Below are 19754 nucleotides of genomic sequence, written 5' to 3'. Positions count from 1 at the left end.
CTGCAATAGAGTTAGGAATCTTATTATTGCTCGTGTTGCAGGTGGGGATAGAGACTGCAGTAGAGTTAGTAATCTTATTATTGCTCTTGTTGCAGGAGGAGATAGAGACTGCACAAGAGTTAGTAATCTTATTATTGCTCGTGTTGCAGGTGGGGATAGAGACTGCACTAGTTAGTAATCTTATTATTGCTCGTGTTACAGGTGGGGATAAAGACTCCACTAGATAGTGACTGTAATAGAGTTAGTAATCTTATTATTGATCGTGTTGCAGGAGGGGATAGAGACTGCACTAGTTAGTAATCTTATTATTGATCGTTTAGCAGGTGGGGATAGAGACTCCACTAGATAGAGACTGTACTAGAGTTAGTAATCTTATTATTTCTCGTGTTGCAGGAGGAGATAGAGACTGCACAAGAGTTAGTAATCCCATTATTGCTCGTGTTGCAGGTGGGGATATAGACTGCACTTGAGATAGTAATCCTATTATTGCTCGTATTACAGGTGGGGATACAGACTGCACTAGAGTTAGTAATCTTATTATTGCTCGTGTTGCAGGTGGGGATAGAGACTGCAGTAGAGTTAGTAATCTTATTATTGCTCGTGTTGCAGGTGGGGATAGAGACTGCAGTAGAGTTAGTAATCTTATTATTGCTCTTGTTGCAGGAGGAGATAGAGACTGCACAAGAGTTAGTAATCTTATTATTGCTCGTGTTGCAGGTGGGGATAGAGACTGCACTAGTTAGTAATCTTATCATTGCTCGTGTTACAGGTGGGGATAAAGACTCCACTAGATAGTGACTGTAATAGAGTTAGTAATCTTATTATTGATCGTGTTGCAGGAGGGGATAGAGACTGCACTAGTTAGTAATCTTATTATTGATCGTTTAGCAGGTGGGGATAGAGACTCCACTAGATAGAGACTGTACTAGAGTTAGTAATCTTATTATTTCTCGTGTTGCAGGAGGAGATAGAGACTGCACAAGAGTTAGTAATCTTATTATTGCTCGTGTTGCAGGTGGGGATAGAGACTGCACTAGTTAGTAATCTTATTATTGCTCGTGTTACAGGTGGGGATAAAGACTCCACTAGATAGTGACTGTAATAGAGTTAGTAATCTTATTATTGATCGTGTTGCAGGAGGGGATAGAGACTGCACTAGTTAGTAATCTTATTATTGATCGTTTAGCAGGTGGGGATAGAGACTCCACTAGATAGAGACTGTACTAGAGTTAGTAATCTTATTATTTCTCGTGTTGCAGGAGGAGATAGAGACTGCACAAGAGTTAGTAATCTTATTATTGCTCGTGTTGCAGGAAGGGATAGAGACTGCACTAGTTAGTAATCTTATTATTGATCGTTTAGCAGGTGGGGATAGAGACTCCACTAGATAGAGACTGTACTAGAGTTAGTAATCTTATTATTTCTCGTGTTGCAGGAGGAGATAGAGACTGCACTAGAGTCAGTAATCTTATTATTGCTCGTGTTGCAGGTGGGAATAGTTGGCCGCACGGGAGCCGGCAAGTCGTCTCTCATCTCGGCCCTGTACCGCCTCGCCGACCTGGAGGGCACCATCACCATCGACGACGTGGACATACAGTCTATCGGTCTGCACGACCTGAGGCGACGCATCTCCATCATCCCTCAGGAGCCGGTGCTGTTCTCAGCGTCTCTGCGGGACAACCTGGACCCCTTCCAAGAGTTCGGCGACCACCAGCTGTACAGTGCGCTGGAGGAGGTACGTGCTACACACTTCAGGGACTCACTTTTGGACATGTGTCAACAACAGTGCTTACATTTATACACTACCAAATTGAGGTACTTTTGTGTTATGTTAAATATAACTTATATTATCAAAAAATTTAATGATTTATCGTTCGTTGAAACTAAATTAATTTCTATATTTTAAGAGATCAACACTGTGAGATATAGCAGGGTGCCTGAACTATATTTATTGTGAAGAGTATCTTAACTACTAAAGCAAACTCTTATATCGGTATTGCCATCATTGTTGCATAAAACTTTCCCATGTTGCACTAGGCATTCCCTTGATAATACTGTTTAAACAGATGAAACCTTGATAATTAATTATTGACGATAAATTATTGATGATAAAAATATCGGAATGGCTTTTTGTGACAGTTTCAAATTTTCCATCAACTCGTGGAGTTGTTTTCAACCAATTCAGTTACCATGTAAAGGGAAAGATGATATTGGGAGCTATAGTCTTTAAAACTGCAGAAATATTGGCATCTATTCTTTACGTCTTATTAGGTACAAGTACCTCTACAGTTAACATTGTATTTAAGTTTTAATGTCCTCAGAAAATCACAATTATTTTGAGGGTAGAGATATATCTACATAACATTTTTTTTGTTAATATCTATGGTGTACTGAATTACAGGCCAGAATCTTGCTCAATTCAAAGGGACATATGCATTAATTTATCTCATATTGTTACATTCCAGGTTGGCCCAGCAAAACAATCCTTAAAATATTATTAACATAGGGCAGGAGTTTTGCTATAGGCCTATGGCAATCTTAAGTAATCAGCTTCATTAATTATTTCCCGGGCCCTATTGAAAAGATAAAAGAGCATTAAAATGAAATTAAAAGTCATTTTTCGTTGGTAACTTTCTTATATTTGTTAATAAAAACCAAGTTAAAAGTTATTTTTGACAAGCGACTGGGGATTAAAAATAACCCTTGCTCACCTTTCGAGTTGTTATACAAAATGTATTTAATAGTACTTCTATATTATAATAAAACGTTATTTAAATTATTTATAGACTTTTAAAGTATAAATGATAATTTTTCAAGGTAAGAACTGTTAATACAAAAATAAAGTTTAAGCTCACTTGTGGAACACAATTATTAAAAATGTTTGCTGATCAGTACTAACAATACGTATGTTTATTCGGTTTAGGTTGAGCTGAAGGATTCAGTTGGTTCTCTGGACTTCCAAATAAGCGAAGGAGGAGCTAACTTCAGTGTCGGCCAGAGGCAGCTCGTGTGCTTGGCTCGCGCCATTCTCAGGAACAACAAGATACTGGTTCTGGATGAAGCTACTGCGAATGTGGATCCACAGTGCGTATATATTTGATATCATAGTTAATTGCTTCCATGTATTGTGGTTGGGTTTGCAATATTATATGCCCACACTTTAAAACATCCTTACTCTTCAGTTACTATATTCTTATATTTTCGTTTCTAACATGTAGAAATTACACATATTCTGCTGTAATACATTAAAAAATTAGATTTTAACAAGCACTTTTCACCATCATCTGAAAATAGTTATACAATCTCATATATTTACAGGGAACACAATTACATTTATTATTTTTTCTTGTAAAATTATTTACTTAAAACAGTTTCTATCAATGTTTTCTAACAAATTTTAATGATGGATTCTGGTGTATAGATAGATATTTACATAATCAATGGCATATTATTCTTTATCACTGTGTTTTTACTGTAGCTGATTATGAGTTAGAATTGAAAATCCCGCCTTTCAATTTTATGTTGACCCATTTAAGTTTTATTTCACTTAACAATTACCTTTAATATTTTATCAACACTTGTATGTTCTGCCGCAGGACTGACACGCTAATTTAGGGAATGATAAGACGTTGGTCCAGGGACACCACATGTTCTACTTCTCAGATGACTTTACATTGATGACTCGAGTGTTCTGCCGCAGGACTGACGCACTCATCCAGAGGACGATAAGGCACAGGTTCAGGGACTGCACGGTGCTCACCATCGCCCATAGACTCAACACCATCATGGACTCTGATGCTGTGCTCGTGATGGATGCAGGCATGATCATGGTGAGTCACTCTTCCCTTGCTGATTTTTTAACTATAGTTTTAGTTGGATTTTTGCAGTGAATGCTTTTTAGTAAGTGTGTGTTGAGTAATGGGCTAATAGGTACACTTTTAGAAATCGCCTCAAATAAACGTAATCCTTGTAGCTCTAGATAACTGGATTTTTGAACAAGCTACGCTGATATCCGACTTCATAGTTCTATGTTCGATTGTAAACACGATAAACAAGAATCAGGAAGGGAGAAGAAAGTTTGTGCTACATACTTATGCAGATTATAAAGTTTTTTTTTTAATTTTTCAAGTTGATTATTAAGTCTTGGTGTAAAATGCCATTTTTCCCTTTGCTTGTATTTAAGAGCTAGTTTTTTTTTTTTTTATTTGAACTTGATAAGTCCCTTTCATTTGTTGTTCTTTCACAAAAATTATAGTGGATTAAATAATAGCTTACGTTTTTGTAATTATAATTACTTGCGTATTGTTTTGCATCGATTATATACGTTGTTTATATTTGTGATAGAGCTATGAATGAAATGGAGGAATCGAGTTAAAATATTTAAAATAGTCCTTGAATGAAAGTAATGCCGAAAGAAAAAAAATGGACACGGCATGTGAGACCGAGTCTTAAAGTATTGTGAAAGGAGGTTAATTTAGCACCGACCAATTTATTACAATATACTTAAATTTACCAATGTTTCCTGGATAATTTTTAACCAGTGTTCTTTTTTAATTTAAAGTGAACTTTTGAAATTTACTGCTACTTTTCTGGTGTTTAGTTTACAATTTGTTGTTTTTACTGGGTGTCATGCAGTGTTGGAGCCACGTTATATCCTGACGTGGGCGTAAGGTCTCTTGTATCTATGAATCGGCTCTTGGGCTGAAGGAAGCATCCATTTTCTCTCTTCCAGAAAAAATCTCAAACACATTTACTTTTTACAAACAGATTATTATTTTAATTTACTATTGAGGAGTGAAATTTTTCAATGTTCATCTGTTGAGCTCACAAAGCACTGAATAATCATGTAAGTATATTTGAATACAGAATCACATACACAATCGGCCTTATCATAGAAACAAGATGTTAACATATTCAGTAGCTGTGAGCTATGAATTATGTGGTTGCGTAAGCTTCATGAGTTTACCTACAAGTGTATGGAATAGTAATAGTCTCTGACTTATTTAGTGCCTGTTTATTTGATATATACAGAATAAGTTGGAAAATTAAATAGCGTTAATTAATTTAAATACTTAAATATATTAACTATGCATTTCATTGACAATAAAAGTTCAGATCGTTAATTTTATCATTATTTTCTTTTATATTTTTTTTCCTGAACGTTACATGCTGGTAAAGACAGTTAATTTGAAAGTATTTACCATCATAATGATAGTACATATACATTTTGAACTGGTATAAATTTTGCCATCTTTTGCCAGTTATATACCCAATAAATATTTATAAAACTTTTATATGTAAGTTCATTACAAAATAATTTAAGATGTAACTACGTTTTGGCTTCTGTATTGAGACCAAATTTCTTGAAATGATAGTGTGTATGTAGTTTCGGCATAATGTGTTGCAGCCATCTTTAATAGTTATTAACAAGCCTAGTTCAGTTGTTAAAACCCTTGAAGATAGCTGCAAACAAGGCATGCCGAAACGTTGGACTCACCATCATTTCCACGAACGTGATAAGTCGTATATAACAGGGGATTCCTGCTTCTGGTTCACGGTTGTAAGTGCTGTGGTGCTGACCTCCATCTTGGATTGTGGCATAACGGCGGCCAACTTAGTGTCAAATTTTCCCCACATTTTCTCAAAAATGACTCCGAAATCCTCAAAAGGCCTTAAATAATCCATATTTCGGGGTAAAAAATTTATTATGGAGGAAATTTCCCCATATTTTCCTTAAAAAATCCAGAGGGGCCAATTTTCCTATTTGAGGGGCAATATTACTCTGAGAGGGGTAATTTCTTCAAACTTTGGGGCATTTTCCTCAGATGCTCCATCAGTGACATTGACTGTTAACTTGAATCAACTTAAAACTCTTTAAATTTTGACCAAAAACTTCCGGGAAACCTTCTAAATATTATATTTATTTCCAGTATTTAATTACTTTATCTATCGTGGTCCTCATTTCAATCCCTACGCGGGTATGCATCTAATTTTTGTCAATAAATTTGAAAAAAAAAATTATTTGACTAAATTTTTGATAAAAATAATTTTAATAAAAATTCATGGAGCTTGGAGTCCTCGAACCCGATAAGGTCATTCGATTAAAAATAACGGCAAGTCCTTCCTCATTGATGTGCTTAATCAGACTAACCCCCACCACTAATGCCAAGGAATATATAATATCAACCAGTATGATGTTATGGTAGCCATATTGTATGCCGCTATCTTGTTTTCGTCTGCTAGAGTTCGCTGTCGCCTTATTGGTTTATTTTTACCCTCTATAGTTCAGTTGTGTCAATTACCAGATCATCGTAAGATCAGCTATATTGTCGGCCATCTTGGTTGCCATATTGAAAATCTTAGTTATTAAACAAAAAATTTTGAATAAAGTTCTGTGAAGCATTAAAAAAATTACCTATTAATATTTTCATTGATTCGATCGATTCCTGTACATGGTTTGATGCTTGTTCGATGCAAAAAGAATAATTTTAGCTTTAAAATACTTATTTAATCAAATATGTTGAAAAGTCCTCAAAACTGCTTAAATTCCCCATTACCAGTCACCAATAAGCCACTGATGTCATGTTGGCTACCATCTTGAAAATCTGTAATAATTATTAACCTAAAAATTTGGGGAAAATTCAATTAATTCTTTTTCAAATATGCCTATTAAATTCTAGTGACTGATTATATCGCTTGTGGGCTTTCCTAACCAAAGCAAAAATTGCATGAAGGCTCAAAATTATTGATTTAATTCAATAACCACCACAATATAACATATTACCATTACAGTCTATGTCCAAAAAATGAAACAACACATTTTTACTAATAAAGTTTTTTTAATGTAAATTTTCACTACTATAAGTACACACATACAAGAAAATAATTTAAAAAAAATTTCCAATGAGCATCTGCTTATTTTTAGTTGTAATTTAGCCAGATTTTTTCAATATCGTCCTTTACAGACTCTTCTACGTCGTGCGATAGAAACAGGTATTGAATTCTCGTTTACAAGTGTTATCTTTAAATAGTTCAGGTTTACCATAAATACATCCCAGCCACAAATTATACTTCACAGTTCTATCATATTCCAATACTTCTTCAAGTTGATTAACTATATCCTCGAGGAAGGACCTGTCACCAATTTTAATCGAGTGACCTCGTCGGGATTTGAGCCGAGGACTCCAAGCTTCACAATGTAAGGTTCCCTTTTTATTCAAATTTTATTAAAATTGTAATAAAATAATTTGTTGAGTTTTTGAATTTGTTTTTTCAGGGGTCGAACGTAGTACCGCGATCGATTGAGTAATTAAATATAGGAAATAAATATTTTTATATGTAGTTTTTAAATATTCCTTGAATTTCTTGGTAAAAATTTAACTTTTCTCAAGTTGATGGTCAAGATGAAAATCATGGTTCTGATGGAGCACCTGAGAAAAATTGCCCCCTCTATATTTTTTGAGGGAAAAAATGGGAAGCTTGTCCTCGGAAAGGGAATTAATTATTCTCTCGACATAGGGAAATGTTCAGTATTTTGAGTCATTCTTGAGGAATTTTGATGAAATTTGACACCAAGTTTCCAGCCGTGACGTCACAATCCAAGATGGCGGTCGACACCACAGCGCCTCAACTGTGAACCAGTAGCCGGAGCCCCTATTATATACTACTGTGGTCTCAACCCAGAAGCCAAAACGTCGTTAGTGGTAGTCTACGCTTTAGCTGTATAGAAGTGTTCTGTTGGGACGTGATGTTATACGCAGTTGGCTCTCCACAGGAATACGGCCACCCATACACGTTGCTGCAAAACAAGTGCGGCTACTTTTACAAGATGGTGGCGGAGACCGGCTCGGCCACAGCGCTGCAGCTGCATCAGACAGCAGCGCAGGTAATTGTCGACTGCATTTAATAGTACCTGTATTCGGATTAATCATAGTGGCTTAGAAACATTCTACATTAGAATATTTATACTTATTTAACTTAGTTATTCTTTAAGCATCATAAGTATTTTTATCTGTAACTATGATAAACTATCTTTTTCGCGTGTTACGTATTGAGTTTGTGCATGTGGGGCGACCTAAGGTTAATTCATAGCAGTTCGTATGGTATTATGAATAGGTTTGATTTCGTCTTTGTTGTATATCCCACTAAAGACTTGTTATTCCTTTTCCGGCTATGTTTTGCATAAGTGCGCATCATAACACAGTCTTCCAGTGTTCTATCCGCTCGCCAAGTAGGCAGCCGAGGTTCTTCCATCGTTCCTCCTAGCATATTTGCTCTTTGGCCGACGGAAGCAAGGGAATGGCATGAGGCGAGGAGGGGAGAATGGAAGGTTCTGAGCTTGGGTTCTGCACGTTCAAGACGTCTCCCGTGTGAAGGTCGGGCCCGCTGATCCAGGGAACATGACACTAGGGACATGAAGCTACGCGGTGACCGAGAGTTTATGTAGCTTTGCTAGCAGTACCAGAGGAAGTTCTGTTTTCTTCACACAGACTTTGGTAGTCGTAGTCGCTTCCATAGCACATGCGCATCGGTCGTGGTCCGTCATCGTGTGTTTCAAGACTTCAGTCATAGCAGAGCAGTTTTTACATATGTTGTCATGGGTGAGACCTAACATTAATACCGATTTGCAGCCCATCCTGACGGAGGAGAGCATCGTTCCAGTCCTACATTCTGCAGAGTCGTAGTTGTAGATATATTTGTTCTGAACAGCGAGTTGGCGTCTATCCTGATCCAGCAAAGAACAGCACCATGGGTAGAGACCCGGAAAATTCGTGGGTTCAATGACCTCCAGGATAGACTCCAATATCTTCTAAACATTCGGGCAAATGCCAACTGTTCATTGGCTGCTGACTTGTGAGTCGTCTCGACTGGGTGGCCTGTGATTCGACACTTCTATGAGTGAGGGTCTCTAATTGGCCCCCAGTCCTCCAGATTAACAGTGAACCAATGACAGAAGCAGCACTAAGGTATAATTATTTGAATTTTAGCATAACACGAAATGAACCCGCGAATTTTCCGGGTCTCTAACCATGGGTCCTGTAACACCAGTGCTTCGTCCACCCTTTCCCTGAGTTACAGCAAGTATATTTATCCTCGTAAACCGTGTGTACATTTGAGGCTGATACCTATTCGCATGATGAACGAAAATATTATAAAAACTAAGGGACACGATCGTGGGTGATTCGAGCCTCTGACTGGGGTTCTGTGAATAGTAGGTTTCTGGAAATTATTTGAAATATGAGAACTTATCTTTTTCCTCCTCACTTCTGCGATGCACGTATTTGCATGCACCCAGCATCCAATATTTATATTATAATAACTGTATTAACTTTTAAATGGGTCATCCTGCATGTAAGTAATAACCGTTCAAAGAGTTTACAGAGTATATAAGTAAATAATCTGACATTTTATTGCAATTTGTGTGTTGACTAACTTTATCCCTAGCCTATGATTGAATACATAAAAAGCTCGCACAATTGTTTTGGAGTATTGAAATACAGAACACAAGTTTTAAAACATATTTTGTTTTAAATCCGTTAATTGCTATTGTATCTATCTCAAACCCATAACCGCACCAATATGTATATGAGAAAAGCGTTCATTGTAACAAATGCTAACAGATTTTAAATCGGGTAAATATAGTTACAAACGTAATATTGGGATAAGTAAAACACACTATTTAGAATTAAAGAGTTTTAAGAAATTTTTTTTATTTCTCCTAATTTTTACGCGTGAGTATGACAGTAATAACTACGCAAACTTACAGCTGAGAGAAAGGTTTGCTTTTATGTAGCGAAATAAATACAGACAGTTGATTACAACAAATAATTTGCAGTGGGAAAGATTTAGCTGACCAAACTAATTCATTTCGTCAAGTAAACTCTATATTGTGTTAGGTGCACAAAATAAATTAAACAAACAATTATACATATTTGTTTGTATCGAACAAACGTTTTTCTTTGCGTACTGTTATTTTTGTTTAAATTTCAAAGCAATGGAGCAAATTTAACAATATTCTTTATTTCCATACCAATAAACAAAATAAGTTTTATAATTATGTTAAATATAATTACTTATACACACTTACAAAAATATTTTAGACAAATTTCATTTGTTCTTAACTAAAGAAGGTGCCAAAATACATGGTTTTTAAACTCATAAATTATTGGAGACATTATCAAAAAAAGCTATAATAAACGTATGTTAATTAAAAATTTTTTATGTTACAGGCGTATAGATCCGCACAATGTGAAGTGTCTGAACCAGAAGTCGAAGAGGTAACAAGATTGTAGAAAAAGTCTCATGTTCTATACTGCCTGTGATATACTGTGATAATTTATTACTTTTTTAATTGTTTCGTAAACTGTTTTTTTTACCAAGAAGGTAGAATAAAAACATTTGAAAGTCTTATCTTTTTTATTAATAAATTTAAAATAACAATAATCCTTTGGACAAAAGAAGATACCAAAATATACACTACAATGATTTTGTATAATTGAATCTATTTTTACGCGTACCATCCCTTATATTTATGATTTTTTTGGCAAGCAGTGAGTAAACCACGGAGTTTTATGTTAGCAAATATAATTTCATGTTTTCAAATCAGTGGACCACATGTCTCACCGCGGCAAACGAGGTGGCGATACAGTTATGCAAGTCAGCATCTGAAAATCATTTTTGTATCAAATAATTACGAACACAAAAGTTTCGGCTTTCGGGTATAAGTATAGAGTATGTCGGAAATATATATATATTTTTTAACATTTCTCGTGATGTGTACCCACACGATGGGTTTCTGATTGAGGCACGCATCTCCCCTTGTTATTGTTCGTAAATCTATTCGTAACTGTTACGGTGAGTACAGCCGTAACGTTTATTTCCCATCCCTGTGGTGTGCTTACTCCGAAACACGGTATGGTTTGTGCGAACAGTAGCAATTGCTCGCTTAGTGAAAGTGCCAGTCTTCCCGTACCAGCAGTACAAGCATCGCGACTGACTAGCATAGAAACCTGAGAGAGTTGGCAGACGAGCTGCTGAAAGCACGTCAAGGAGACTGCTGGTGACGACGAGCACGGAGCGAGAACTTGCTGCGACAGGAACGTGGGTCTCGCTGAGCGAATTGAAAACTCGCTGCTTCGTGTCAGGTGGTGAGCGAGTAAGAGACTCGCTGATTCAATGCGGTTGCGGGTCAAGTGGGTGACTCTATACTGTACGTCGGTAGCAAAGCGAGCACTACTGAGACGTCGGTAGCAGAGCGAGTATTTCTAATAGACGATAGTAGAGCGAGTACTACTGAGACGTCGGTAGCAGAGCGAGTATTTCTAATAGACGATAGTAGAGCGAGTACTACTGAGACGTCGGTAGCAGAGCGAGTATTTCTAATAGACGATAGTAGAGCGAGTACTACTGAGATGTCGGTAGCAGAGAGAGCACTACTGAGACGTAGGTAGCAGAGCGAGAATTTCTATTAGACGATCGTAGAGCGAATACTACTGAGACGTCGGTAGCAGAGCGAGTATTTCTGATAGACGATAGTAGAGCGAGTACTACTGAGACGTCGGTAGCAGAGCGAGTATTTCTAATAGACGATAGTAGAGCGAGTACTACTGAGACGTCGGTAGCAGAGCGAGCACTACTGAGATGTCGGTAGCAGAGCGAGTACTACTGAGATGTCGGTAGTAGAGCGATTACTTCGGAAAGACGTTTGCTGAGCGAGTACTACTGAGACGTCGGTAGCTGAGCGAGTGTGAGATTGTCTGCTTTACGGTAGCTGCGGAGGGAGTGACATATTCGCTGCTTACTGGAAGAAACGAGGCGAGAATCGGCAGCAGACGAGACTGCTAGTTCAAGACTACGTTCAATAGTAGCTCATCTTAGTGGAAACGTATTTGGAAAACTCATAACTTTACCTAGGGTTTTAAATTTCAGAGATTTGTTTAAAAATACCAGAATATGGGTATTAATTAATGAGTGTACTTTAAAAAGTTTCCGAAGCTAAAATTTTTTTGGCGTGATTGTTGTCAAGAGAGTTTCATACACACGGGGCACAGTGTTCCGAACAAGAATTTGTTCAATATTTTAACGAGATTAAAATTTATGTTAAAATCACATCACCATAAATTTTATTAAAGATGTTCCAGTTTTTTGTCCTTAAATATTAGTATACTAAGTGTAGGATTACAGCGAGGCTGCTGTGAATAAATGAGCAGTCTTCTTAACGGTCTAGTCTTCAAAATATGATAATATTATTTATTTAATTTTTTGTTTTATATAAATAAACATTGTATTTTTTTAAGGTGCCTTAACTTAATTGCATCCCTGTCTATTTTTCAAGCTTGCTGGTAGTAATTTTAACTTAACAAAGACTAAAATAATCTACTGCTTTGGAATTTATTTTTCTGTCTGTAAACATAGAAAGAACAATTGGTAGTATCACAAGAGTTTGTTTGAATAAAATAATTTTCACAACTTAAAGATATCTTTGGCTCGCCTGCGTGTTTGTATGTTGTTCAAACATATATATGTAAAATAAGTTAATTTCTTAGATCACAATGTTATTTGTCACAGATCCTTCTTATTTGTTTATATGTGAAGAAATGCGTACTTCAGAACTCAAAGTTTTCCGCAACAAAAGCAATTAGAGCATGTAGTTCTCACGTGATTTTTCTCGGAACATGCAGAGCACGTAGTGTTATTAAACCCTCAAAGATGCGCGCTGACTCAATACCAGACGCCAGTTGTTCGGTGACTTGCGTGTAGATGTGATGAGACATTTGACGCGCTAGGAAACATCGCCCTAAGCACTGAGCTTCCAGCTTTGAACACGCAGCTGCGTACGTTGAAGAGTTAGGTGTCTCCCCTCACGTCAATGCGATCCACAAGTATGAAACGTGGCGGACGTTGCCGAAACCCTTTGGGTACTCTCTGAGTACTCACTTTTCACACACCCATTCATTCCGTCAATGCTCCATTCTCACGCCACCCTCTTCGTCTCTACTGTCTCCGATGTTGGCGCCATCACGGTGTGAGCAGTTCAGTCGGCCTTTAACGTAGCTTTATCGTTCAACACTGCGTATTAGTCGGAAACTGTCAAATACGTAAAACAGTCTATAGAAGGTGACATAAATAACTGAAATGGAGCGAAGCCAGTAATTTCGGACACAAAAATAGCTCCCTAATCTATATTATTTATTTATTTATGGCCTAATTTTAAGTGGCCTTACACTTAACCATATACATCTTTACTAACTAGGTACTTATACCAAAAATTGTCACAAATACATTTAAATAAAACATGAATTTATATATAAATACGAATATGAAAATAATAAAAAATTAGCATATACGATACACATGAGCTACCTGAAGTATAAATATTATTGGCATAGTATAAAAAGGCTTTTTTTATCTATCTAATGCTAAAATTATAAAGATTTAGATATATTTAATAACCTAAATATTTATGTAAAAAACTTACTAAGACGCAAACTATATATATATATATATATATATATATATATATATATATATATATATATACACCAATACATTTTCTTATAATAAATCATACATATAGACGTACATTCACACATATTCAATCACACATACAGTACACTCCCGATTATCGCGGATAGTGAAAATTGCAGATAATTCGCAAAAGAGCCGAAAATGGGAAACAAAAAAGGAAACAATTTTAACTTAAAAATCTAAACTTTTATGTACAGTTAAAGTTACAATTAACAGAAAAAAATTTAAATGATGCTAAAATTTAATATTTTACTGAATAATAAACATACAATACATTTCAGTAATGTAAACATAAAAGTGCTCAACCATACGACTAGAAACAAAGCGCGACAGAGACATAAATAGCAACGCATGCCAACCTACTGCGTGAGTTCCGAGAAGGCCTGTGGCGTTTTACTGTATACTGCACACAATACACTCGTCAGTAGAGTTCAAATTTGCTCACTTGTAATAAATATAGATTTACATATGTGCTGTATATTTTCGTAGCATGCGCTGTTCAAGACAAAATGTCTGTGCATTGGATTAAAAGAAGGGAAAAAAATATTGTAAATCGCTATTTACATTATTTAAAACACAAAAAATATAGTTTTTAAAATTTTGTGTGTTTGTTTGTTCGAGGATCAATCGAAAACTACTTGACGGTTTTGATGAACCTTTTTTTATTTGAAAGGTCTTTGGATAACTTAAAAAACTAGACTTTATGTAATTACCTAAATCTACCCCGATGTGGATGAAAAAGGGGTAAATATGTTTTAAGATGATTAATTAAATCTTTGGAACTAAACAAGTTAAAGAAAAAAGATATTCGGTAAAACCTATAAAAAATATGAAATTTGTAAAATCAACCCTTAAGGGGGGAAAAAGGGGTAGGTATATTTTAAATATTAATATTTTTGTTTCCGAATTTCACTAAGCTAAAAATTAATGGGTACCAACAATAACCATACAAATACAATCAACCAATTTTTATTATTTGGCGAAATTAAGCCCTAAAGGGTGAAATAGGGGTAGTTTTTTTTTAAAGATTAATAATTTTATCTCCGAATTTAATCAAGCGTAATAAATTATATTGGGTACCAATACGAAACATACGAAAACTAGAAACCACAATTTTTATATTTTGCGCAATTCAACCACTAAGGGTGAAGAATAGGTAAGCATGTTATTAAAAATTATAATTATATCTCTTTAAATTATTAAGGATGGTAAATGTGTTTGGGTACAAATAAAAATATTACAAAAACCACCAAACAGAAATTTTATATTTTTTTCAAATTCATCCCCTAAGGGGTTAAATACGGGTAAGCATGTTTTAAAGAATAACAATTATATCTCCGAGTCTATTTAAAAGTAATAAATTTTGTTGTTACCAATAATTAATATACGAAAACTATCAATAACATTTTTATATTATTCGAAATCCTAACCCTATGTGGTGAAAATCTAGTTAAGGATTTATTTCCAAATTTAATAAAGTAACTAGTAAGTGTTTATTTCCAAATTTCATAAAGGTATTTAAATATATTGCGTAGCCTACCCGTAATAAACATATCAAAAATACCAAACACCAGTTTTATATTTTGCGAAATCGAATCCCTAAGGGGTGAAAACGGATAGTTTCTGAACTAAATTAAGCATAAATAATATTGGGTACCAATAATAAACTTACAAAAATTACCAACCAAAAGTTTACCAGTTTGCGAAATTAATACTCTAAGGTTGGTCAAAGGGGCTTGTGTGGTTTTAAAACAAATAACTAAAAAGTAGTATAGGAAAGTATTTCCGAGGACACGGGTTCTGGGTGTGGTGCCGGTGCCGGTGTCCGCCATCTTGGATTGTGACGTCACGGCGGCAAAAATTCCTCAAAATTCCTCAAAAATGACTCAAAATGACTCAAAAATTCCCGTTTTAAGAAAAAATTTCCCGTTTTCGAGGGAAAAATTCACGTTTCGAGGGAAAATTTCCCGTTTTATTCCTCAAAAATCCCAACGGCTAGAAATGTCCTGATAGAGGCTTAAGCATCCTTAACTCAAGCCTCAGTTAAGCCTCTATCAGGATGTGACCTTGACCTTTGACCTTGACCTTGACCTCGGCGGCCATTTTGGATCCGACATTTTGGATGACGTCATTGTGTTCTAGAAAATTCCGGTGATGTGTTTTCCGCCATATTGGATGATGACGTCATCGTTGCATTTTCCGTTACGGCCGCCATCTTTAACTTTTTTATTTATTATCCGATTTTAAAGAAATTTTTTTTAAAAAATATAAAAAAATTCAAATAATAAAATTTTAATAAAATACTTATAAAAAATATACTTTTACGACACGGAGGTCAGAGTCCTCGGTTCGAACCCGGTGAGGGCAAAAAATTAAAAATGGCGACCGATCCTTCCCCCGCGGTGGCTGCAGGCATACTGACTCCCACCACTTTTTTTCAAAGCATATATATCGTCAGGTAGTATGACGTCATGTCCGCCATCTTGTCCTCGTATGCTGAAAGCCATCATCAGTGCATCGTCGGCGAGAGTGCGCTGACGCCATGTTAGTTTAATTCTTATCCGCTAGAGTGCAGTAATCATTTATTATTGCTGTGACACCCGACATCTTGTCATTTGGCCGCCATCTTGAAAATCCGTAATTATTTAGCTAGAAATTCGGGAAAAATTCCAAAATTCATTAAATCAATCAATCATTAATTTACCTATCGAATAGTTACTTGGTTCGATCTAGGATGATGCAAAAAATTAAATATAACATCAATTTAACATAATAGTAACAGGTTCGAGGAATTAAACACAGCAAGTTCTTTTACAAACATAATATTTATTACATAATTTCTATTCTACTACAGGATCACTTGCGAAAGCCATCAATCTTTTAAATATTTAGCCCTGCAGCGGTGTGAAATGACTAATTCTTAGCTCCAATCGGTTTATACTAGACAGAGTCCAGCCAGAACCTTTACAGACATAGTCCTCCTCTTCTTGACAGAGTTTCTGGATACCGTTTTTAACAGTTTGCTTCACATCGTTAGAACTGTAAATTACTGCAGCCGATGTCTTGAATGCACACTTCTTCACTTTGTCATCTAACGGACATGGCTTTCCATATAGACAGTCCAACCACAAGTTATATTTTAATGGACCTTTTGTTGCTACGTCATCAGTAAGCTGATTGATTATGTCCTGTCTGATATCATGAAGAAAAGTACAAATGTCCTTCGACTCACCGAACGTATTTAGATAATAGTAGTCCTTCAATGTTCCACGAAATGCAGACTGCGCCAAGTAGAAGCCATTATCATTCACTTGTAATGCTCCGAACACAGTCTTAGGTTTATTTTCCTGTTCACACGTCATACCAATCGGTTGCTGCACATCGGTTTTCTTGCTTGTACGCTCACGAGCCTTCAACCTAAACCGAGGAGTCGAAATTTCTGCAGGTAGTTCAGCAGTAGGCACACGGACTTCACCTTTACAGTTTTTCACATGTCGTCGCAAATTATCAATTCGAGTAAACCATTCATGACACTCATCACAGCGAAACTTCATGCGAGAAGGATTCTTCGTGCATTTGCTCCGCTCATGTCTTCGTGCATCATGGGAAAATGCGAACGTCGTATCACAGTAGCTGCAAGGATACCGTGGTGATGAAGACGAGCCTGTCAGACCTGATCCAGATACAGGCGTTGCAACAGTAGTACCATTTCCAGGCATACTCTTATGCGCATCGATGCAGCGTTGTTGCGACGAAACCTTTACTTTCTGCCGCACAGCAGGACCTTTGCATGCCTTCATGTGCGTTTTCATATTATCTTTTCTTGTAAATTGCTTGCGACACTTAATACAGCCAAACATTTTACGATATAGGTTCTTGGCACATTCGCTCCTCTCGTGTCGTCGAGCATTGCTGACGTTTGAGAAAATCTTGTCACAGTAACGACATCGATGTTCGTTAGTTGTTGACGATTCGCCATCCATTGAAGTCTCCATCGAGGGTGAAACAGCGTTCGTCGAGGTTTCCTGTACAGTCAGCACTACTGGCATTAAAGTCTCTTCTTTTGGTGGTATCACATCTGTTGAAATCTCCTCCAGTGTTGACGTCGTCGTTGCCAACGGGATCTGCTCCTTCTCCATCGTAGCTGTCGTCAAGGTTCCCGTAGTCGACGGTACAACATCCATCGAGTTCGGCGTTAAAGACGGTAAAGATGCCATCGAGGTCTCAAGAACAGCTAATTGACACGACTTATGCACCAGAAGAAACAAACTAGGTGATCCTTACACCGCCGTCGTCAGAAACAAACTGAGCGTCCTGCTGTCTAGGACTCGCTTATATACATGCACCGGATGGAATAATACGCTAGTCAAATCAAGAACAATTTATTATAATACTAGAGTCAAAACAACATTTAAAAAATAGAAGCACCATCAAAAAAAAAAGGAAGCACACTTGGAAGCACCGACAACGAAAAGGCAGCACATTTGGAAGCACCGACAACGAAAAAGGCAGCACCATCATCGAAAAGACCGCACATTTGTCATTGGCTCCAATATTCATTGGCTCCAATATTCATTGGTTCCATCAGTCTATTGATTCTATCAGTCTAGTGACTCCAACAGTCATTGACACCAACGGCCTTTTTCTTCATCAGCTCCAATGATATTTGGCTAGAATGCTACGAGTCTAAGAGACCATGAGGCTACAATTCTACGAGTGTACAAGACTCCTCCAACTACCTTCAAGTGTATAAAGCTCCAAATGCTCCAACAGCTCCAACACGCAATGTACGCGCAATACATGCAATTTACACGCAATAAATGTAATGATTACACAGTACACACACAGGAAACGGAACGTACACACAGTACACACAGGAAACGGAACGTACACACAGTACACACAGGAAACGGAACGTACACACAGTACACACAGGGAACGGAACGTACACACAGTACACACAGGAAACGGAACGTACACACAGTACACACAGGAAACGGAACGAACACGTAATATTCACGCAATTGACACACAGTACACGCAGAGTACACGCAATTTACACAAAGTACACCCAATGTACGCAATGTACGCAATATATATGTAATGTACACACAATGACTACGCCTCGTTCGCGCAGGACAAGCATTTAATGAAAACGAAGCACGTTTGGACGGAAATTCTATAAAACGAAAGCTCATTTAACGAAAAGGAGGCGCATTCTCTCGTTCATTCAACTTGGTAGGATACGATCTTCAATGATAAGTTAGGATATAATCTCTCCAACAGTCTATGAATCCAACAGTTTATATTTCCATTAGCCATCGACTCCAACAGTCATTGACTCCAACAGTCATTGGCTCCAACAGTCATTGCCTCCAACAGTCATCGTCTCCAACGGCCTTTTGGTTCATCAGCTCCAATGATATTTGGTTAGAATGCTACGACTCTAAGAGACCATGAGACTACAATTCTACGAGTGTACAAGACTCCTCCAACTACCTTCAAGCGTACAAAGCTCCAACTACTTCGGCAGCATTATGTTATAATAGTACAAGGCTACTTGACTACGAAGCTACAAGTCTACATGGCTCCAATTGCGGCATCTGTCTTCGTCTGAATTTTCTCTTTGACTCCAACTCCGCCCGTCAGCATCTCTTCGATCTGCACCTCGATTATGTTATAATAGTACAAGGCTACTTGACTATGAAGCTACAAGTCTACATGGCTCCAATTACGGCATCTGTCTTCGGCTGAATTTTCTCTTTGGCTCCAACTGCTACAGCAGCATTATGTTATAATAGTACAAGGCTACTTGACTACGAAGCTACACATCTACAAGGCTCCAATTATCACATCTGTCTTCGTCAGCATTTTCTCTTTTTTGCTCCCACTGCTCCAACAGCATTATGTTATATGATTCCATGGATACTTTGTTACGTAGCTACAGGACTACGAGGTTCCAATGCATCATGTTTACGAAGCTTCCAGAACACAGGGTTACGAGACTGCGAGGCTACAGGACTACGAAGCTTCCAGGACACGAGGCTACATGGCTACGAGACTACATGACTCTAACTGATTACAATAGCACCACTCAGTGGTGAGAGTTAGGTTATCTCATGCAAAAGTACTTTATGCATGTAGTTCTGCTTTTCAACAACAGATGTCGCCACATGTTGCTTGCAGGTAAATAATATTTAGTTCTTTTATGCGGGATGCGGGATGCT

The 19754-nt window shown here is 37.0% G+C and overlaps 1 protein-coding gene across 1 annotated transcript in view; it reads left to right on the top strand.

The window, feature by feature from the left end:
- Positions 1-10407, top strand: part of LOC134538522 (ATP-binding cassette sub-family C member 4-like) — a 91729-nt gene extending 81322 nt beyond the window's left edge. The window contains exons 21-25 of the mRNA XM_063379917.1: positions 1490-1735; positions 2924-3084; positions 3701-3830; positions 7775-7885; positions 10230-10407. Coding sequence (XP_063235987.1) covers positions 1490-1735; positions 2924-3084; positions 3701-3830; positions 7775-7885; positions 10230-10292 — 711 coding nt within the window. The 3' untranslated portion in view covers positions 10293-10407. The remainder of the gene's footprint in view (positions 1-1489; positions 1736-2923; positions 3085-3700; positions 3831-7774; positions 7886-10229) is intronic.
- Positions 10408-19754: the final 9347 nt, after the last annotated feature.

This window comes from Bacillus rossius, chromosome 1 (assembly GCF_032445375.1).
Source record: "Bacillus rossius redtenbacheri isolate Brsri chromosome 1, Brsri_v3, whole genome shotgun sequence".
Lineage (NCBI taxonomy): Eukaryota > Metazoa > Arthropoda > Insecta > Phasmatodea > Bacillidae > Bacillus > Bacillus rossius.
The sequence above is the reverse complement of the archived record's forward strand: the minus strand, read 5'-3'. Positions and strand labels throughout refer to the sequence as shown.